This window comes from Leptonotus elevatus, chromosome 14 (assembly GCF_054856555.1).
Source record: "Leptonotus elevatus isolate MCC_2025b chromosome 14, RoL_Lele_1.0, whole genome shotgun sequence".
In the NCBI taxonomy this organism is placed as follows: domain Eukaryota; kingdom Metazoa; phylum Chordata; class Actinopteri; order Syngnathiformes; family Syngnathidae; genus Leptonotus; species Leptonotus elevatus.
Window position 1 is genome coordinate 18,841,962 of NC_141252.1, and position 24,127 is coordinate 18,866,088.

Sequence of the window (24,127 nt, forward strand, 5' to 3'; positions counted from 1 at the left end):
TTTGTTCTTACTTGAATTTCTTCTCTCATACTCAATATTTAGAACCTCTTCAAACAATGCATATGCATAAATAATATAGAATTAGCATTTGAGAAAACGTTAACTTAAACATCTACAAAAAACATATTAATAAGGGAAACCGCAAATTTGCAAATTAGTTGACTAAAATGGCCTAAAAAGATCTCACTGCCATTTCTATTAACTGAGTTACACTCAATCATTGCAAGATATTAAGCGTTCCAAACAGAAAGAAATAGAGAATTAACTGTCAGTGATGGATGAATATATCATCACTTTCACCCTTCTTCCATTCATATACACCAGAGATGGCAGTTTCCTATTTTAGCAGCCAATCACTCCCACTGGAGTGAGGTCATGTGGGCCTTATTCTCCTCCTCCAGTTTCCTTCTTTTGTCTTTGGTCCAATATTCTTTTCTTTCACTTTAATATCAAATCACTTTTTCATCACCTGAGTGACGATGCAGTGGCAACGTCTGTGATCTTTAGTTTTGTCAGATCTCGCTTACTTCGCCGACTCTCCGTTCAATGGGTTAAAGCTCCCCTTTATTTCTACCTGCTGTAACGCGGCCAAAGTTGAGGAATTGACGGGAGCGCTTCAAGTCGGCTTCAAGAAGGATTTGTTTAGGTTCTCACCGCCCCGGTTTTAGAGCGTCAGCCTGGTCTTGCTTCAAACCCTTATTGAGTAACCAATAAAATCTAAACACGCTCTTTTTACAGCGGCTCCTCCTCTTATGATCGGTTGCACTTGTTAAGACCTAAATAAGTTTAGCTGGTTTGATTAAACAAGCTCGGGCTTGTTATCCTAATCTAAAATAATTTTAAAGGTTCAGGGATTCGCAGTTACTGATGGTAAGGTATAGTTATTCGTTCGTTAAAAGACCTAAGTGGTTGTTAGAAGTATGACTGAAATAGAACTTAAAGTTAGAGAAAGGTTAGAAGTAATAAGCTGAATTGGGTTACTTTGCTTGCTCTTACTGTTTACTTAATTTACCTAAAAATAATAGTAAAAGGAGTATTAATACCTCAGCGTATCTCTTACTACACTAATCCACAAAATAATTGTAATAATCATGTTTGAATTAAATTCAAGAACTAAGTAACACATTACTTATTAGTGAAAATATCTAAAATATAGATAAAATCTTATATTTTAGAAACTTAGATGATATAGAGTTATGTCTATCAAAGCCAAATGAACTCCAACTGACTAAGAAATATATTAAGTTACGCAAGTAATTCTTAATTCAAGCGCTAGGTTCCTGTATAAATGGGTCGAAATACTTTAGCCTAGGTAATCCTAACTCCAGATAGAGTCTTCAATTGACACTGTTAATAGTCATCCCTCTAACTATAAACAGTCAAATTAATCAAAATAACCTATACCTTCAGCAGCGGAATAATATAAAGATTGGTTAGAATTTTCAGAAGTTTATTACAATTTAATAATAATACAGGTAATCAAACAAATGAGATGGATAAATAACAATATAGTGCTTAATTAAAGTTCAGAAATAAAAAATAAAATACAATTACAGTCAAAAGTTTCAAAACTAAAAGTAAAATAAATTCCAAATCATAATAATCAGAAATAAAAATACAGTAAAATAAAAGTCAAAAGTTGTTTTTCTTTTTCAGAAAAAAATAAAATAAATTAACAAACAAAAGATTCAGAAACAAAAGTAAAATAAAACAACATTACAATCAAAAGATTTTAAAAAAAGTAAAATAAATTCAAAATCAAAAGAATCAAAATTGAAAATAAAGTAAAACAAAAATCTGAATTAAATATAAAGTAAAACAAAAATCAAAATGTTTTTAGTAAAAAATAATAAAATAAAATAAAACAAATTAATAAATCAAAAGATTCAGAAACAAAAGTGGAATAAAACAAAATTAAAATGAAAAGATTCAAAAATAAAAGTAAAATTTATTCAAAATCAAAATATTCTAAATTAAAAATAAGATATAAAGTCAAACAGCAGTACTCCCAAAGTTGAAAAATAATAAAAATAATTGTATCTGTTAGAAAGTAAAACCCAGATAAATGACAGAAATGTTGGAGAAGGACCCCTTTTTAGTAATAAATAGTCAAACAGACTTAAGTAGTTTTGGCCCAATAGGAGAAATAGGTTCAAAATAATGACTTTTCCTTAGCTATCCTAGACTTACTCCTATCTACTCAAGTCTAATTTGGAATTTCCAAAATAAGGCATAGTTCAGCTAACTTTTCCACACTTAAAAACAGCCACGAAAAACAGCCAATATTACCATGCCTTTTCTTACCTTACGAGTAGCATAAGCCATCTCCCCAAAGGTTGTTGGAAAACCCCCCAAAATTAGCCCGTCTCCACCTTATATACCCGAGATCCTCCTACTAAGGGAGTTAGTATGAGGGTTTCACCCACAGATGGCGCCCTTTTTCCATCTTACGCGTCGCAAGATATTTTTATAGCTAGCGCAGCTGCAAGCAATCCCACGCTTTAGGTCAAGCTAACCGGTTACCTCCTTCCATTCCCATCCTGTAGCGGATGTTAACCATTACAATATACGGGGGTCCTTCTCAAGATTTCTCATAGCCACCAACTTCCAAAGCTAGGCTACATCCAAATATTCCGACCAAAATATATAAAATTTCTGTGCTTTTGTAAGTGCTTATATGTCGTTACATCTGATTACAATCATGTTATCACTAACGAACAGACCTTGCGTAATTGACAGGTCCGTAGGCCTAACGTTAATATGAGTAGACATTGTTTTGTTTTTTGTTCTTTCCATTCCTCTCACATCAAAGGTTCCCAAGTCTAGCTCTGCAAATCTACACACATACGCTACTGAGCAACCTCTACGATCAAATCAACATCCTGCCTTATAACATCTGCCACAATTAGCCTTCCCAGAGGCCTCACTGTGTCACTCCCTACTTGTTGACTCAAAACAACTTCCCTCCTGGGTCACGCTGACCTCTCACGGCTACTCAATGCGGCGCCTTTCCTTTCCTTTCCAAGCAGATATGTGTCAAATATGTATAATTTTAATACTAAAACTGGATTATCATTCTTATTATTATATAAATGAATTCATACAACATAAATATATTATATTATATAAATGAATTTTAAATAGGGGTTAAATCTACCACAGGCATGGCGATCTATAAGCAAATCTAGCAAATTTAGTTATTGATTTCGAGGCCAATTAAGGTATTGTAGTTATCTATAACCATGATTTAGTTAACGCTAATTTTCAACCTACATCCTTCTTACATCACCATCCCCCCGTAACATGATTCATTAAAACATCTACTTGTGACACTCACCATAATAACACCCTTCTTTAAATGGTGGCACAATGTTTTGACCTTTCAAGCAACCTAATTAGGTCACATAATCATGCATGTTACCCAACAGTTTGTCATTGACATTCCAATGGAAATGCTTTGGAAAAGTGTTGTTTATCTTGCTTGCACCTGTGACACGATATCCTGAATTTTTGCAGTTGTGAAATTTCTTCTTTTTATTTTTGGGGCCATCTCTCATTAGCAGGGGGTGAGAGGGAGACAGTCTTGACAGCCACCGCGTGGGTTGGGACTTCAGGCTGGCGTGGCCGCTTTACGCCTCGTCAGCTGTGAGTCCGCGCATGTCACAGAGAGAATGCAAACCCAGAGAGAGCCAACGTGTGGACAGGGGCTTCGCGCTGGTGTCACACATAAAACTATAGGAAATAATTCTGCTGCTGTCTGTTTCGTAGTGGAAATTTTCCCTTCCCTGCTACTTGCTTTGGTTTAACACGTTTTTTTTTTTTTTTTTAATCAGAACACACAGATCACAAAATATTACTCCAGGGTAGACTATAAAGTTTTGCTATTGGTCCATCAATTTTCTGAATGGTTTAGGGTCTGAATATATTAAGCAAAGGCTAATGGAATATTTCAAATGTAGCTTGTAGCAGATGTGCGTGATGTCTTGCATGCTGTGATCATGACGTCTCTGATCAACTGTTGAAAGGAGACTGAATCTCTCCTCTTTCATCTATAACCGCTTCAATTATCAAAGCGTATGTAAGAATGGAAAAAAGATTTGTTATGACTGTATTGTTAATGTTTTATGTTATGTTTTGTGTTTCCATAAAACACTTTGTGACGGCTACGTCCGTTTGGAAGCGCTATATAAATAAAGATGACTTGACTTGACAATATGACTGAGATCTGCAGACTGAAGTCAATTAGTGGAGCTCAGAGTTAAAAGCAAACATGGTGAAGCAGCATTTACTTAGTATGGTGCATACTAGGGGTGTCAGGCAATCAAAATGTTTAATCATAATTAATTGCATGACTTCAATAGTTAACTCACAATTCATCGCACATTTTATCTGTTCTAAATGTACAATAAAATGTACAATAAAATATTTAAAAAATGTTTAAGTTATAGAACTATGGCTGCATCTTTTAGTCACTGATACAGTATTTTTTTTTAAATAATTCCTAAAAGTGAGTTAAAATTAAAAAGATGTACTGTACTGAAACAAGTGTAATATTGATTTGTGTTGAGGTCCTTTTTCTGCCACTAGATGGCATAATTGCATTTGTAAGATGTTGGTGACAGTCCAGTGTATTTTTCTTTTCATATAATCGCTATCTAATCTTTAACATGAAGTAACTTGTGAAATTCTGCACATTTTTAAAATTGTAAGATACAACTTCACTCCAGACTCCACAAATATATGCATTATTATTAAATGAATTACTGCTACATTCTGACGTGGACCTGTCTGCTCCATTGCACCTGGAATTCCCCAGTAAAGGCTTCCCAAGTAAGGGGCGGTCATTAATCGCGTGTTTAAAAAAAAAAGAGTGGCGTTAAAGGAACTTTAAATGAACTCAAAATTAAAGCACTAATTTTGACACCCCTAGTGCATACACATGGACTTAATGTTGTATGTTAAATGCTGTACTTTTAATTATGTGAAGCACATTGATGTGTATGAAATGCCCCACAGTATATAGATAAAGCTGTCTTGCCTGAACAGTCTTTCAACAGTTTGTGTAGCAGACTGTTCACTGCTCATTATCTGTCACTGCAAATCTGAAAGTTGCTCCTCTGTTCTCTGCCTCATAATATAATAGATTATTTTCAGGTGAATAATTAGTGATGTACCTCTACCGCTTTGTTTGAATTCTCAAACTGAAGGTTGATTGATAAACCTTCAGTTGGTTAATTATGTCAGCATTGGTCAGCTTTGTTCTTATTTTGGTCCCAAGAACAATCAATCAATATTTGTGTAGCACTTTTCATACATAAACTGCAACTCAAAGTGTTTTGCATGAATCAACCCCTTCCATAACACACTCACACACACATTTATACTAGTTCAAAATGACCTAGTAACCCTGAGGCTGGGAAAAGAGCATCCAGGTGAGGAAAGACCATCTCAAAGAGCCATCTGCACCTTGACCAGACCATGTCCGCGTAGCTGTAGATGTTCACTCCGTGCAGCAAAGAGGGCACACATATAAGATGAACAATAAAGGACTTCAAATTGAACCTTGAGGCACACCACATCTTACGTCATAGACTTTCGAGAATAATGTGGCTTAACGTCTCTGACTGAGGGAGGATAAAAAAACAAACGTTTGTAGCCTATAAGCAACCTGATTCCATAAGAGGACAACGAGATATTTTAGTTTCACAACTGTTAGTAATGCTTGTTCCATCTTGAACTGTTTAACACAGTTTTTGCCTGTGTATTTCACACAAAATAACAAAAAGAAAACAAATTGTTTTTCTTGACTTTTCCAACAACTGACATCCATGCACACTAGCTTGAGCTGCCTTGCGGTGATAGATAACTGCGACTGCATCGTGCACAGTAGAAATAACTTCCTTTGTGGCGTTTAAGACGTTAACTTGATTACAATAGAATCAACATTTTGGTGTGCTTTTAGTGAATTAAGACGAAAATGATTATATTTGCTTGAAATTGAAAACTTTTAATGAGTTTATGTGAGACATTGGGGGTGAGGCTTGGAAATGTCAAGGGCCCAGGCAATTGCCTGATTTGACCTAATTTACCTAAAAGCCCACCCCTGGTGGCAAGCAAAAGACAAATGCAAAATACATAGCTGGCTGTCTGCTCGGCTAGCTGTTACTGAACTCTTGGTGGGGCATAAAACCGTGTCTATAAAACACAACTGAAGTCAATAAATGAACAGGGGTCTTGCACTTCTTGCATGTCACATTCAGTGTGATGATTGCATATAATGGCAGAATCCATGATGAATGGTCTGGCATTGAATTTGCGGGATGGTGACAAATGTTTCGATGACCCTGTGATGGAATTGAACGTTTGACTTGAGGAACATTGTGATGAAGGCGTCTCCTCTTCTCAGGTTCTCCTGGGCCGTCTGGTGATCACAGTGGTGAATCCTCCTCCCTCTTCGACTGCAGCTCACAGTTAAATGGCGGCACAGTAAGACAGGAGCCTGTCATTTCCTATGTGCAATATTTCTCACATTCTGTATTTCTAGTGTCCAAATATTTCCACAAATGTTATTTACAGTTACCAGACCTGCAGGTTAGCAGGTGGTTATTATACTACAGCACAATGGCACTCTTACACTATGGTAAAGATCCTTTTACTGACAACAGAAACATCTTATACCCCATAATAGGGCTGTGCAATTAATAAAAATTATTATTATTATTATTACCAAAATAATCGTGATTAATATTTTCTTCATAATCGAGCAGCCCTACCCCATAATGGCCACGTCAGTTAGCTGATCTCAACCAATAGTCCTTGAAGGCTTTTCAGATTGAATTTACTTTCTTGAATAACCAAAATTAATTTGTAAGTGCTTTGAGTGTGCGAAAGCAAAAAGAAAAAGCACCAAATAAACCTAACGCAGTATTATTATTATTATTATTATATATTCCTTAATTTGTAGATGTTTTATTTTCTGAGCTCAATGGTGGTGTAACATGGTTACTTTGTGTGTGTGTGTGTGTGTGGGTTTGTGTGGCTTTTCGACTCAATTTTGTGTCATGTATGTAATAAATATCCCATATCCGTATCATAGGCAAAGAAAGTGGATGAGGACAAATTATGCAAATTCTGGTTGTTTTTCTCTCTCTAAAGCCAATACTTCTGAGTTAAAAGATAAAACCGCAGCCTCTAAACTTCATATTAATATCATGAGTAGTATGAAAGCTGTTAAGATTACAGTATCTCTTTGGCCTTCAGACATTTCAATGCAATCACCAGTGGGAGATACATATGCTAATCTTTATGCAAGGGCCTTTGTCAATGTTAGGGCGTAGTGGTGGTTGCGGAACCAAACGCAGGGAAGCAGGGCAAGGAGGCAGAGGTGATGTAAAAAAAAAAAAGAAGAAGAATTTAATTATACAAAACAAAAGCGAACTCCAAATGGCAAGTGAAACAAAACGTGGGGAGGACAACAAGGCAAAAAACTGGCAGCATGACGAGAGGAAAACGACAATGAATCGACGGAGACAGGAGACTAAATACACGCACACACTAATGACACAACAAGACACACCTGGGGCAAAACACAAGTGGCTGAGAGCACTAATTAGTTGACACGATGAAGGGCAGGATTACACTTAACAAGACCAAGGGAGACACACAAGGAAAAACACAGCCGGGGCGGGGACTTGAGGCTGCCGTGGAGCCGGGGCAGGGACTTGAAGCTGCCGTGAAGCCGGGGCGGGAACTAGAGGCTGCCGTGGAGCCGGGGCAGGGACTTGAGGCTGCCTTTGAGCCGGGACGGGGACTAGAGGCTGCCGTGGAGCAGGGACGGAGACTAGAGCCTGCCGTGGAGCCGGGACGGGGACCACATCAGCCTGCCGCCATTGGGGTGGGGCACGAAGAACCCGAGACACGAGGTCTCGGCAGGAACAGACACGCGCGTTTTGGGACACGCAGTGTGGTTGTGAGTCCTTGCGTGATGCTTTGGGGCGCGCGTTGTGGCTCAAGTCCAGGGCTCAACGAAGGAAGCCACGTGGTCGCTCTCAGCGTGTTCGGCGACCACGTCTCTTGTGATGGTTAGGAGAAGTTCATGGGGCAGGAAGAGCGAAGAAGAAGGGGAAGTTCCTTCGCGCACTGGCTTTTAAGCTTGTGCCCCGGGGGAGGTCCCGCCTCTTCCGTGCGCTTGAAGCAAACTTTGTCAACTGAGACCAAGCTTTTGGGATAGCATTTGATAATTTTTTGATCAGAATTGACAAGCCAGATGCTTCATTTATCCTTCTGAACACATTTCAAACATTACCGCGATCATAAAGTTATTGAATCCGCTAAGCTTACTAATTAGGTAAACTTAGGTAGCTACAGATGTTACACACATCATTAATTTGAGATAGACATACAAGTTGTTTACAAGGATAAACAACAGAAGTCACTTGATGTCATAGAGTCCATTTATGTCCCGAATTATGTGGACTTCAAATTAATTACGAGCCTCAGGATTCTTGAGGATAATACCGATAGTGGCCGCTGAAGGGCACTGTTGTACCGTATAACTTCCAAGGGGCGTTGTTTCCAAAAACATATGGCTGATTCCTGTAGATAGACCAGACCATAAAAGTGGTCTGGGGACTGATAAGCAGTCTTATCGCTAGTTTGCTTGCTAAACAGGCTTTTAGGTCTCGGTAGGCGCTGAGGTATGTGTTTCCTGTGGGTTGTAAAAACGAAATCCAGTCCTTGCTGGAGGGAAATTCAAATACTTTTTCCTTTTTGAACTGTCTCTGGTTGTTTTAATAACTACCATCGCCTTAGGCCACCTCTTCATGTCAGAAGCTGCATCAAAGCCTTCTGTATGCTCTTGCATAAAAGAAACATTAAAAAACGTGTAAATACGTTTTGGGGAGTGAAGGACAAAGTATTAAAAAATACATGTTTACACATTTTTGGGGTTGAATGAGTTAACAACGATAAGTTGACTTTTCACTGCCCTGGTGTATCGTTCTCAGTAATCTGTCAGTCCATAGCTGTGGCTCGCTATGTTAGCAGGTGCTACCTTAGTTTCAACATCACTTCTGGTTGGCGTGGCTCAGTGGTAGAGTGGTTGTCTTGCAACCCTAAGTGTGAGTTCAATCCCAGCCTAGCCATGTCAAAATATCTTTGAGCAAAACACTGAACCCCTGATGCTGCGTCATTAGTAGGCGAATGAGTCGTCAAAATGTTAAGCGATTTGAGGGCCTAGTAAGATGAAAACGCGTCATATAAATGAAGTACCGTTTATTGTTGTACACCTCCGGGTTATTTTTATTGTATTATTTATTTTATTTTTGCATATTTTGTAGTTCCCTGATGATTATGTTGAGCTCTTTTAAATTCAGGGATGGCAGGCAATGTTGTTGTTTTGTGATGAGCACTACTTGTACCCATTATGATAGTGACTGACGTTTGTAGGCATTGTGGGATTTTATGGAAGTAGATAATCTTTAGCTTCTGGAATAATTCCTCGGTTTGATGTTAATGCATCATTCATTTGATCCCTTAGCTTCTATCTCATTAGATAAAGTGCTGTTCGCCATTAAGTGTGCATGATTTGCATATAAATGCCACATATTTCTTGTCATCAAAGCATTTTCAAATTTATTGTGCATTGGAACTTTTGAACTTTTTTGCACTAGCGGCAATCTCACATTTACTTTTGGAAGCATTTGGTGTTTTGTGTCAGCGTGTTTGTCTGATATCAATTCTAATAAGAAGATGGTGTTACCATAAATTATCGAGAAAAAAAACTAATTTTTTGTTGCTTAAGAAAATTCTACTGGGATGAGGGGAAAATTTTTAATTTGTCATATTGTCTAGCCATTTACCAGTACTAGGGATTTTTAAAAGGTGTACAGGTATTTAATGTCGAATGTTACAAATTTATATATACATGCAGTAATGTGACAGTTCTGACATAATTCCTGGAAGGACCGCTTAGTATGTTCCAGATGTGTGTTTTTGGCATCTGTTTTTGGCTTCTGGGTAGGCCTGTCACCATAAAAAAAAAATTCAGGGCAGTAATTTTCCTCAAAAACTATCACAATTAAATGATAATATAAATTTTTTATGCCACTGATATTGTGATGATGTTACAGCAAAAATAATTAAAGTACATTTTAAGAGCAATTATCTGGAACAATAAAAAAATTCGGACAAAAAACCTTGAAAAAGTGACTCAGGGCCTGATTAAAAAAAAGCACTTCAACAAATATTAACTCGGTGCATACAGCCACTTACTATCTGTATTGGCAGAATAAAATAAAATGTATTTTTTTGTCCTTTAGAATGTCCTCATTCATTTGGTTATTTGAGGATGGAATAGCTGTTTGTTACAAGCAATTTATTTGTACTGCCTATTTAGTCTGCAGTTAGGTTAAAAGTCAAAGAACAATCACAGGATATACTGTATGTTAACAGCATTCCTGTATTAATATAATCATTGATATTGCTTGCTGTGTATTTTTGAAATAAATTGAATTTAGTTAATTAATTACACTGTATTAATCAATTAGAAATATATTTTTCTATATATACACCAATCGTGTATAGCGACAGTTGCCATTCATTAAACAGAATAAGTCATATAGCTCCCTGCAAATATATCAGCTTTGTGTTCAATTAAACAAGTCCAGGTTTCACACTGAGTATGAATATTCATGACTAAATTGAGACAAGACCATTATATCATCATTCATACTTTTTATTTTTATTTGGCGGTTATTCATGAGATTTCTTTAATGTACGATATGTACCTTGGCTCTACAAAGGTTGTTTTCCAACTGATCTAATATTTACTCATGTAATTAAAAGCTCATTGTATTAAATATGTCTTATATGATGTACATACACTGTTGTGCTTTTATGAATAATTACAAGCTTGCTGTAGTCTCTCCATTGCAAGATCTCTGGTAGTACAAAAAGGGCACCGAATAGGACAGCTGTCAGTGGTGGTTGCTAATGCGGGATCGAACTCACACCGTGACCACGTCTCCGGTTTAAGAGCGCTACCAGTGAAGTTCTGGGCCGCCGTTACAGTACAGCACCTTATTTGAACTTCCATGGTGTTGGTGAAAGTCAGATGGATGAACGAGATGTCATATTGCTTGCGTAAGGCCTCGGGGACGACCCAAGACAGGCTAGAGAGACTATGTATTTCGGCTGGCCCAGGAACGCCTTGGATCCCGTCGGAGGAGCTGGTTGAAGTGGCTGGGGAGAAGGAAGTCTGGGCTTCCCTCCTAAAGCTGTTGCCTCCGCATCCCGACCCCAGATAAGCAGAAGCAAACAGTTTTCTACGGCACTCCCGCATTATAACAAAACATTCAAGGCTTGTAGCTGTCCTCACCCCCATCGCTTGCCTTCTTTTCCTGGTCCACTTGTATTCACGCCAAACAGGTCGTAGATTAAATTAAATACGGCAGTAACAACACGGCGCACACCGACTCCAATTTGTCGTGCAAAGCGTCAGTCAAATTCAACACATGCTCATTGGACCCGTGAAAAACAATGACTGGTCTGACTAAGCTCCATTATACTTGGAATACAATGCACACAGGATCTGGCATACACCTGAGTATTTTCACCACACGTGCACCTGCGCGCTGCTTATGTGCACCCCTGACTATAGCGCTTCTTGGCTACCATTAGCGCTACTGTACACTTCTTTGCCTCATTAACTCATTCACTCAAGATGGCAAGAAGTACCGGTATTTTTCAAGTAAGACTCCCTAGGCATGTTTTTACAATATTTGTGGTCATTTAGTTTTTAAAATGCTATTAACACACTTCAAATAACACAAACACACTCAAAAACATGTAATGTATTGAGAGACAACAACAAAAAATATTGTTCAAACAGTGTAACAATGTAAATGTTTACAGTAAACCTATTTTCCCCCTCAAACTAGCAAATTTAACTTATCGTCTCATAATACACATCAATAATCATGCCCAACCAAATTCACTTTCATTTAATAATTTATTTATATTTATATGATATGATATTATTATATCCCTATCCCACCAAGTTGTCAGTACATTTGCGTTCGTGGCTATGACTGTGTTCTAGACTCACTAAAATCAAGGCATTGCAATTGCACAAATTAATATTAGAATCAATTCATTGTCCTCAAGGCAAGATAGCGGTTGGCATTGTGTTAGTCAGCTGCCTTTCCGATAATCAAAGAATTCTGCATTTCTGTTTGTATAGTATAAAAAGTGCATTACTAAGTAATAAATCTTACCTTTTAAACAAACACTGTTGATGAGATTGGATCTGCCTATTTTTGAAAGTCCATCTTTTCCTTGACGAATGTTTATTCTTCTCGCCCTGATTCAGAATTGTTGCCATTAAACAGTGAGATGAGACTTTGTCCCTCCCACCTGTATTGTTGCAACCAAATAACACACAAGTCACCGTTTTTAACGATGGCTATTAAATGTATCTATTCAAAGCACACAGTAAGCACCTGTACAAAACAATGTATATACATTATACATTTCTTGACTTGTAACTTTTTGTACGCAATTCATAGTTTAAAAGCACAAGTTCTATAAAGCGCCGTTGCCAGGGCTTAAAGAACCTCATTGTTTATGTATTTCTTCCAGGCTTCATCACCTCCTTCACTCTCAGCTATTGAACCAAAGTATGAGAAGCGCTGGCTGGATGCCATTTCCATGCCCTTGCTGATGGCCAGAGTCTTCAGATGCAAATCTGGCACGGATAAATTAAGGTAAGGGTAATCCAGCGTGATATAAATCACCTTTGACGGGCATAGTTGAGCCAGTGCTGTTGTTGGCTTGGCAAGCACTTTTGTTAATGCCAATATCTATGCACAGACATAAACAGCTTAAAAGGTCAGCACAGCTGAGGCTCCGACTTAGAAGGTGTGACAGAGAACATGCACTTGACTTTAATGCTCTTCCCTCTATGTATATTCTTTTAAGTTAATTTTAACTGCTCCAAGCATCTATCCTATTGTTTGGGAGTACAATCGCCGAGTCAAAAAGACACGCAAGAATGATATGCAATTCCACCCCATAACTTGCTGAATATGTACTATGCTTGTCATTTTATATTTTGGAATTTTCTTTTTCTTTCTCTAAAATTATGATATCTCTCCAAATCAGTCTTCTATCAGGGGTCTAAAACTCCAGACAACTTAGCTCCTTGGAACATTGGGACACACTAATGCCTCCTTATCTTATGTCTTTATCTTTATCATGACACCACTTATCATTTACAGAACACCAAGTTTCCTACCTTTAGACATACTGTTGTTAAAACCAAGCAAAAATATTATGCAAGCACCCAGGACACTTGAGAGTTAATTCAATCCACGTGAAGCACTGTGCGTAACCCACTGCTCTGCCCCATCGAATGCTTCTGTCAACTCTCCCACAGTTAACAAGTCTCTTGATCATAAAACAGAGTTTTACCGGCTGTCTTTTCGGGCTTGTGTGGATGATTCACTCCTGTACAATCTCTTGCATTGCAGTAGTACCTTTATGAAGCCTCTTTGTCCCACTCTAGTCTAGACTTGTTAGCGATTACAAATTTGCTTTTTCCTGCCCACCAAGGTGTTTTTTTAGGTTCCGGGCAGGAGTGCTGATTTAAAATTAGGTCGCTTTTGCAATAACATGCAACATACTCCACAATCTGGAAGATTTAGAAGTTGCAGTGTCCTGTTCCCTAGAACAAAAATTCTGTGTCCCCCAGTGTGCACAATTGCCGTTAATGTAACTATTGAAAGAAATCGACAGAAAGAAACAAAATGTCTTATCCTGGATCTCTTTTGAGAGGGAGCATGTGTGCCTAATTAAATGACCAGCACGAGTAGAAATTGCTTGTTAGCGTAACCTTGGAATGCAGATGGACCCGTGAGAATACATGTATAAGATCTTCAAATATCTTACCAAGCTTCAACCTTTGAATCAAATATCTTTGAGGTGAGGTTGGCCTCGAGGTGTAAGGAAACAACGATGGTCCTTGAAAAGATTAGCATGGAACAGCTGTAGCAGCAATTTTTTCATAAAAAGAGCAAACAACTCCCTACTCAATTTACTTGCATCTTTATGATATAGCTTTCATAACCTTCAAGTTTGGCTCTGACCATGTTCACTATTTTATATGATACTGTTGTAGCAATTATTGCTAGACCTCTTCCATTTTTTTTGCTGTTGGAATGTTGTATTCCCATTTCAAAAAGCAAGGTAACTGAAACCAGAGAAAAAGCGATAACTCTAGCCTGTTTCATAAAAAGGTCATTTAAGCTCTCGTCAGTTACTGTAGTAACAGTGTCTATGAACCTAACGTGGTCGGTAGCAGGTTTTTCACAATGAACCTTGAGTTTTTCCCTGTACCCGCCTTCTTTCAGCCACCCACAACCTTTCTTTTCTTCATTAATTTAGTCCGCTGCGGTGACTTTTTGCGTAACGCCTATAGTCTAGAGCGTAAAGTTTACTTTTGTCACGAACATGGCATGTCCTTTTGACAATGACCCTATTGATGAAGGTGCCGCATTATTGCACAGGGAATTAAATATTCGTCGTGAGATTTCTATCAGACCGCGCATAGATATGCTGGCATTTATGGCCAGTTATCTTTTTGAGCGGTACCGTTTCACATCACAGTCCCATCACCTACATGCACAACTTAATTTGTCCTTACATTTGCAACATTACCAGCCGTACGTTGTCATGCGCTCACATCGCAGCATATATATATATTTTTTTCTTATAACCGTTTGAATAATGTTTTTTTCCCAACTTCTTTTATTACATTTTTGAGTGAATACAATAGTATCAGAAACATTTACAAAGTTCACATTTTCTTATGAAAAAAAACCCAGTGGTCATCACATTAATATAACAAATCAAGAAATGTATGAGGAGCAACCACAAATAAAGAAAAAAAGGGAAAAACAACAACAACAACAATAATCAAACACTAACACCAACAGGCAGATCAGTTAAGTCAAAATAATCAATACAGAAAGCAATTGGCATCTCAAATCAAAGTAGTAGCAATAGCAATGACCCCACCGCCATCACAGAAAATAATAAAATATTTTTTTTTAATATACAAAGCATCTCAGTCAGATCGCAGTTGCAAATCAGACTTCTTGACAAATGCCAGAAATGGACCCCATAAGCTCCCAAACTCAATAGAGCGGCCGATTAAGGACAGTCAGATTTTCTCTAACTTAAGAAAGTAAAGGATCTCTCTGATCCAGCGGGTATGACAAGGCGGCGACTGAGATTTCCAGTTAATTACAATTAATCTCCTGACTAGCAGAGTGGCCAAAGCTCGCACATCCTTTTTAGATTTAGGCAAGGAAGGCAAATGGGGGCAACCCGAAACAATGCACTCAAAGCATTTGGTTACATTTTTTTACCAACCACAACCGATAAAGTATAAAAAATATGCATCTAATATTTGTTTAAGGACAGACAAAACCAGAGTCTATGAATTAAGTTTGCAGGGGACCGTTGGCATCTATCACAGGTTGGGGTTACGTTGTCATAAATCTTAGTGTAATAGATAGGGTGTACAATTTTACATTGAATAAGACTGTGCCTTGCACAGATAGAGGATTGATGTACCCGTCTTAAAATCTCTGACCACTAACCTCAGCAATTGTCAGACCCAGGTCCTTCTCCCAGAGTGACTTAATTATGCTCAGCGACTCTAAACGCAAACAAAAAAAATCATATTATAGATACGCGAAATAGAGCCTTTAAAAGTAGGAAAAACCCATCCAAAGCAGTTGTCAGGAGGTAAATGAAGAAAATTAGGAAAAGTATTGCAGACAAAGCTGCGGACTTGTAAGTGTCTAAAAAAATTATGTTTTGGGAGTGATAATTTGTCTGAAAGTTGCTGAAAAGAAGCAAAAATATTATTAATGTACAAATCTCTGAAAGTACTAATACCAAAGCGTGTCCACTCAAGGAAAGTATTATCTAAAAGGGAGGAAGAAAAAACATGGTTAGCTGCCACTGGAGCATGGATGGAAGTAGTCTGTAAGCCAAAGTAGCGCTTAAACTGAACCCAAATTCTAAGCGTAGCCATGACAAACACATTCTTAGTATAGAGTGCCGTAGAGGAATGGATAGGAGAGTGCATTAAAGCTTTCAAGGTCACTGGGTGTGTGGAGCTCACCTCTATTGCCATCCGTGCCGGAAGAAAATCAACATTCTCATATTGAAGCCAATATTTAAGAACCCTAATGTTAGAGGCCCAGTAATAGAACCTAAAGTTCAGTAGAGCCAGCCCCCCAAGTGGTTTTGGCTTTTGTGGATATTCTTTGCGCATTCTAGGGACCTTCTTGTTCCATATGAAAGATTAAATCAAACTATCTAATTTATGGGAAAATGACTGAGGAAGAAAGAGTGGTACGCACTGAAACAAATAGGAGAACCTTGGGAGTATATTCATCTTAACCGCAGTGACACGAGCAGCTAAAGATAAATTAAGCAGAGACCACCGTTCAAAGTCGTCTTGTATTCGAGTCAACAGGGGAGCAAAATTAGCTTTATAAAGGTCCCCAAATTTAAGTGTAACATGAATTCCAAGATAAACAAAACTGTAAGGCACCTTTAAAGGGAAATCTTTGTAGGGGAAAAGTCTTAGCAGCAGCATTTATAGGAAATATCTCACTTTTGCTTAAATTTAATTTATACCCAGATATTTTGCCAAATGAATTCAATGTGGCAAGGGTTGAATTGAAATGGACAAGTTAGAGACATATAAAAGAAGGTCATCTGCATAAAGAGAAACTTTCAACTGAATACCATATCTGACTATTCCTGTGTTAAGGTGGTTGGACCGAAGGGCTATAGAAAGTGGTTCAATGGCAATGGCAGACAATAACGGACTCAAGGTACAACCTTGTCTCGTAGATCGATGGAGAAGGAAATATTTTGTTTGTCCTAACTGAGGCTTGCGGAGCAGAATAAAGCAATTTAATCCATGTGACAAAATTGTCTTTAAAACTAAATCTTCCCAGGACATAAAAGAGGTAATCCCACTCCACCCTGTCAAACGCCTTTTCGGCATCCAGTGCTATCACTGCTTCATGGGTGTTATAAGAGGAAACATTATAAAGCACGTCGAATAAACACCTCAGATTGGAGAAAGAATGTCTGTTCCGAATAAATCCTGTTTGGTATAATAGAGTGTAAGGTAGATTCTAAGTGTAATGCCAGTAATTTAGACAGCAATTTAAAGTCAACATTCAATAAACTAATTGGACAATATGAAGTGCACACCAATGGGTCCTTGCCTCTTTTTTTTAACAAAAGAGAAATTGATGCTTGATTCAGAGTTTGAGGAAGGTGGCCAGATGCAAATGATTCGGTAAACATATCCAATAATAAGGGGGCAAGTTTAGACCAGAACTTTTTGTAGAACTCACAGCCAAAACAATCTGGCCGTGGACTCCTCCCAGATTGAAGCGATGACACTGCAATATCAAGTTCAACAATAGTTATAGGCGCCTCCATCCTTTCTGCAGCCAAATGATCCAGCAAAGGAATGTCAATTTTTTTTTTAACTTGTCAAAATCAGGATTGCCTAGTTGACCAGATGAATAGAGAGACACATAAAATTCCTTAAACATATTGATTTCTCTGGATTTTGTAGTGGGAATCTCGGAATTTGTTTGGATTTGGGGAATCTGATAAAATGTTGAAGTCTGATGTAATGGATGTGCTAATAATTTACTGGCTTTATCCCCATGCTCAAAGAATTTAAACCTGGTTTGGAGGAGTTCAGTAGTACGGTGCATCATCAAAGCATCAAATTCGGCTTGTAGACAGAGACGTTCTTAATAGAGCTCTGGGGTTTTCCTAGTGGCGTACAACTCATCCACTTCAGATATACGCCGTGTCAAACAAGTCAGCTTCTCCTTTCTATGTTTGTTCTCATATGCTGTGTATGAAATAATCTCACTCATGCTTTCAAGGTCTCCCATAGTACTGAAGCTAACATGTCAGGTGTTTTGTTAACGTCCCCCAAAAAAGTCAATTCGTTGTAAAATAAAGTTAACAAAGTCCTCATTTAGAAGAAAACGTGTATTAAGACGCCATGGCGCACGCATAAAAGTAACATTTTTAAAACAAATATCCATAGAGATGGGAGCATGGTCCAAAATAACAAAGGCATCATATTTACAAGCATGCAGCGATGAGAGTAATCTATCATCGACCAAAAAATAATCGATGCGAGTAAAAGTGTGGTGAACATGAGAGAAAAATAAATATTTCTCTTTTAGATCGGTTAAGAAAGCGCCAGGCATCAGTAACAGCAAATTATTTCATAAAAGACTGGAATATCTTAGCAGACTTAGAGGGAAGACAGGCCCTATGAGAAGAGCGGTCCAGCAGAGGATTAAGCCAACAATTGAAGTCACCACCTAATATCAAGTGGTGAGGTGACAGATTAGGAACATTTTGAAAAAGGCGTTTAAAAAAAAACATCATCATCATCACAATTAGGACCATAAATATTAGCCAAAACCACCCGAGTGTTTTGAATTTGGCCAGCAATTATAATAAACCTACCATAAGGGTCGGATAGAGTGCTGAAATGAACAAAGGGCAAAGATTTATGCAGTAAAATAGCCACACCCCGTGATTTGCCTTGAAATGAGGAGTGATAAGTCTGACCTATCCATCCCCTCCTCAATTTAGGATGGTCTTTTAATTTGAGATGAATCTCTTGCAAGAAGATCACCTAGGCACCAAGATGGTGGAGATGGTGCAGTATTTTACTTCGTTTATTTGGGTTACTAAGACCATTAAAATTGAAGCTAATTAATTTAATAGAACATCCGCTAGACGCCATTGACGCGGTCATTGTCAGATAACAGCAATAAGATGCAAAAGAGAAAGCCTGGTTCCAAGATTTAAAAAAAAGAAACTTGACTGATCTGCAACAAGTAAAAAAAACAAGAAAAAAAAACACTTTACCCCCCAAAAACCCACCCTCCCACATAAACTCTACCAGAAGCATCCCCCTCATTGGATGCACGCAATACACCCCCCTAAAGCAAACAACACCTCTTATAGCTAAAGAGCGCCTAAGTAACCCCAAACACCAACTTACCATTACTTAGGCGTTGGAATTGTGACAAAAATTTAAATCTCTGACATCAAACCATAACATATGCACTATTAACTAAAACACAAAAATTAAACATCAATCTTTGTTTTTTTAAAATTATATAATTTATACAAGTAAAGAAAAAAGAAGAAAGAAAAAAGAAGAAAGAAAAAAAAACAGCATCCCACAATGAAATATTTTACAATGGTATGGCACTTGCAGTGATAACAATCTTGGTCTGAGGTGTTCGTCTAGACAAATCGCTGCAGGCTGTTAGTTAAAAACAAACAAGGCAAAAACAAAAAGCGACAAAAAAAAAGAAGCAAACAAGATAAGAATCAACGTAGACGCACTACTCATTTGTAGAATAATAATGAGGCATTCAAAGTGAATGGGAATAGTAGTCCTTAACATTGGCAACGATCTTTGGTAACCATGCCTGCTATATAGAATCAGGATTTACCCCTTTTTTAATAATTTTTCTCACAAAGCTCAGTGCCAATGCTGGATCCTCACATCTATGGTAAAGTGATGCGTAGTCGCTAGGTAAAGAAGACCAAATTTGACGTTCGGGCAGGAATGGAACTCCTTCTTTACCGTAGCGAAAGTGGCTCGTTTTTTAGCCACCGTTGGGGTAAAGTCTGGTTAGCTCGAGATTTTTCTGCCCATATAACTTAAAGGAGACGCTTCCCCTGCGCGACGGAGGATTGGGTTTCGAACTTGGAATGGAGTCACCCAAACCACTAGTGGACGAGAAGGTTCACCATCCTTTGGCCTAGCACATAGGGTGCAATGAGCCCGAACCAGCACCGGTTTATCCTCAAGTCCAAGTAAGTCTTGTAGAAGCTGGACAATAAACTCAGTGGGACGAGGACCCTCCACGCCTTCAGGTAGGCCCACGAGACAAATGTTACTCCATCTAGACCGGCCCTCCAGGTCCTCGCATTTCTTCGATAGAGAATCAACTTCGGTAGTTAGCTTGCTAACGTTAGCCCGGAGATCAGACACCTCCGCGTCATTCGCGTTAGCCGAGCGCTCGAGGTCAGCGATCGTCTTGCCATATGCCGTGAACCTGTTCTCAAAGACTCCAAAGCTGCCAGAATCTCTCTTTTCACAGCCGCCGAGATAGTAGACTCAAACTTACCGAGGATGTCGGTATGCATTTCGTCCATCATCTCTCGCATGCTCGCCAACAGGCTAGCATTAGCATCGGTCTGCTCCGATGAATGCGGCTCAGGCGACGCTCGGTGCTTTCCGCGGCCTGGTTTAGCTGTCAACTTTTCCTCGAGTAGCAATCAAAAAGTGCCCGAAAACAGAAAAATATTACCCAATGTGGGATGCTGCAGTACAAAGGCTGCGTAGAAAAAGAGATTGAGAAAAAATGTAGTGATAAAGTATCAAATAGTCACATTTCAATGGAGCCACTGCCAACACGTCTTGCCCAACAGCGCGCCCCTCTGAATAATGTTTTTATATTTCAACTTAAGTCAAGTGCGCTTCTTCCCCGCAAGATAGCACCTAAATGAATAGAATTAATGAACCACCATTCAAGAGGTTTCCCTTGTAATATTGTATTATTGTGATCGCAAATGGCTACATTTAAATTTCTGCATTGACCCGAGCAGCAACGTTCTCCCACGCCGCCTTCCTCTATGGGGAGTTGCTGCGATGTTGCACTTTTTTTCTAAATACATGTTCAAATTCGCCATATTATGGCATTAAGATTTTAATTTGAGAGGGGTAAAAAAAATAAAACGCGGAAGCAGAGGGCGGCGCCACGCTCTGCTTCCCCGTTGCCATGGTGACTCCACGAATTGGGGCTCCATTGATGTGGTCTTTTTAGTGTAGTGGTAACTTCAGGTGAATCTGCTCTGCGTTGATAAAACTACCTCAAATCAGCTGCCCTGGAACCAAAAACGCAGTTTCCTCTCTCAGTGTATGTCAATTCGCTGTTTAGGGTTAGTCTCGGTGTTTGTTGAACGTGCTTTGTGAAATGAACCCCTGGAGTTCCAGACGCTGTGATTGGATTAAAAGTTTTTGAAAAGCCAAACAAGAACTCCCAGACCCCAGGGTTCTAACACCTTATCACACCTCCCATTGAGATCTGAAGCTTTTTCTCAGACAAAATGGCTCCCAGACCTCATAATTAGATTTGCTGAAATCAGATGGTCTTCAAACACATTCCATGGAAGTACATGTGACAAGAGTTACCCCAAGCGGTCACAATCGGAATTACCCCCATGGACATTGCACCACTTAAAGCACGCTTATAATTCTATTCAATTCTACACAACATTGACAAAATTGACTCCGTATGTGTGCTGAATGACACCAAGTGATTTATGTTATGTTTTCTTTGTGTATAAATGTGAAACTTATGTGTCTACCGCAAATGAAGATGGATGTAACTTCTAAAGCTGTTTAGTTCAGCTGAATAGAGTATATGCCACGGAGGAGGCGGGACTTCCGACTTCCGGGTTTTCACCCATCATCTTTATTTCCGTTTCCGGTTTGCGACGTGTGGGCCGTGTCCCAGTACTTGCACTTCCGCCTTTGTGCCCGGCGGTTGCGCGTTCCCGTTGACGGGTGTGAGTGTGTAGTGTGTCTGTCTCAGTTGTCCGAAGCATTTCAGATAGCTGAAATGCCCTGCTCATCGCCGGGAGCGCACGGTTGGGGGGCGCAGGGGTGGGGGTGCGAGTGTTGGAACGCGGCTTGCAGTGGCCGGAAACGGCTCTGATGTGTAAAACCCTGAAGTCTGAAGTGCATGGCATCTACCCCATTGGGAAGTTTAGCAAACTGAGTAATTGCATGTTGTTATGGTTCGCTTTTAAAACGTGCTAAGAATTAGATGTAGTTTATGGAGACACCTGACTTGTCGAGCAATGTGAAACGCGTATAAAGAAAGCAAGGTAAGCCTCGTAGCGTTCCTAAAGAAACAATATGCGATCGAGAGACAGTAACCCTCCCCCACGCCGTGCTCTCGTCATTCACCAGACACATTCAAGAGTTTTGATCGTCTGTCCTGTCAGCTGAGATATGTAATAGAAAATAGATTTTCTATCTATTGATTGATATGTGTATGTAATTTGTGGGCGAGTGTCCACATCTCTTGTGATTTTCCTTGCTGTGGGATCAATAAATTCATCATATTTTATTTCCTGTTGTATTGAGATGCAAAAGATTGCTAGATATTAAAAACTGGGAGTCAAACCAACATTTTGTAATGCATCACTTTTCGATGATTCGCCATCTGATGTAAAGTGACAGAAGTAACAACCTGTCTTTGCATCTCTCTAACAGTACTGCTTTCAGTCTTCTCCAGCGCTGCTCTTTTGTTCTGACCCCTGTGTTTCACCAGGTCGAACTGTTTTGAAGTCTCAGCCTTGAATGCAGCCAGGCCCAATATTCTTCAATTTTGCAGTGCAGCAGAAACCACAGACTGGCTCCAAGCAATATCGACAAAGATCAGTGACTTGACCCTGGAGAATGTAAGTATTTTTATACATTGAAGAACCTTTATCTCTTATTTTCTCTATAAAAAATTAAAATGAACAGACAAACCCAAGGTATGAGAATTAGTACAAGAGGTGATCTTCAGTAATAAAGATGATTTACATTAACAATCTCGCCGTTGACAGAAAGTTGTCAAAGGTGATTTATTTATTTTTCATCATATAGCTGACAACCAAGCCATTTGACGTCGTTTTGCTAAGTCTTCCCTCTATCTGTCTTCACCATATTTCGATTTGGCCAGCTAAATATGACAAGTCGGGAAACACCGTGACAGAGCACGTCTTGTGTTGTAGTCCCGTTGCCGCCACAATGGCAGGTACATTGATGACGGTGCCGATGGTCATGCGTAGGGATGTAACGATATCCAAACATTACGATACGATATCACGATACGAAGGTCACGATACGATAATTATCATGACATTGTGGGGAGGTTGGCGATATAAAAAAAAAGGTCACAATATTGTAAAAAAAAAAAGCTAAAAAAAGCACAACATTGTGCTTTTGTACATAACAGCAATGCATATAAACAACTTACAATTTCTAATAAGACTTAATATTAAGACACTTACTTGTTAATGCACGGATACATTGAGTTCATCTACATGTTGACTCTGACTGTTCAGAAGCCTATTATGTTCCCCTTCATCTGACTATTAACATAGATTTTAAACATAGAGGGCCAAAACATTCCCTTTTTTTCCTTTTCTTTTTTTTCCCTTTTTTTCTGGAGAGCTCAGTATTGTTCATTCGGTAATTTTACCGATTTGACATGTCATCATCATTGCTCTCCTTTTTTTTTTATTATTAATTTTTATTTTGTATGTGGATGAGTGTGTGCGTGTGTGTGTGCATTCATTAGTTCACCTAAAACCTATTAAAAATCCCATACCGTTCACTTAAACCGAATACTTCAGAATCCAGCTTGAGTCGTGAGGTTGTCAGGAGACCAGAGGAAGGATCAAAGAAAAGAAAGGAAAGTGAAATCAAGCACCGACCAGACATTACCTACTACCCACCGGGTTACCAACCAGGGTCTTTCACCAACCCCAGAAACATCTAAATACATGTTACTCCCCAAAATGTTTCTTGGATCCGCCAATCACATGAAGTGTTACACCCAACTCCCTACTTCTCAGCTTTTCCATATGTCAATTGTATTAAAAAAACAGATTAATATGTTTTTGGGTTTGAATGAGTTAAGAGTCTACTGAAGGCCCATGCCTGAAAATTCAATTACACGCTGAACCTGAGATTTGTTGATATTTGTTAAAAATATTTTTTAGTTAGCAGAAATGAAGTCAGCCATTAGCTCTTGAATGTCCACTTATGAGTGACAGCATCTATGAATGGAGGTAACTACTGTACATGTGTGTCTTCCATTTTCATCGAATAACATTTTTACCTTTTAGATGGAATCAATAGCAGTGTTGTATTTCACCAGGATTAATGGCTCCAAAAACACTCTCGTCATTTCTT

The 24,127-nt window shown here is 38.7% G+C and overlaps 1 protein-coding gene across 2 annotated transcripts in view; it reads left to right on the top strand.

The window, feature by feature from the left end:
• Positions 1-24,127, top strand: part of sntg2 (syntrophin, gamma 2) — a 67,973-nt gene that overhangs the window by 26,426 nt on the left and 17,420 nt on the right. For both annotated transcript variants that reach the window (XM_086094010.1, XM_086094011.1), the window contains exons 8-10: positions 6,407-6,486; positions 12,640-12,764; positions 22,494-22,623. In XM_086094010.1, the coding sequence (XP_085950136.1) occupies positions 6,407-6,486; positions 12,640-12,764; positions 22,494-22,623 (335 nt within the window). The remainder of the gene's footprint in view (positions 1-6,406; positions 6,487-12,639; positions 12,765-22,493; positions 22,624-24,127) is intronic.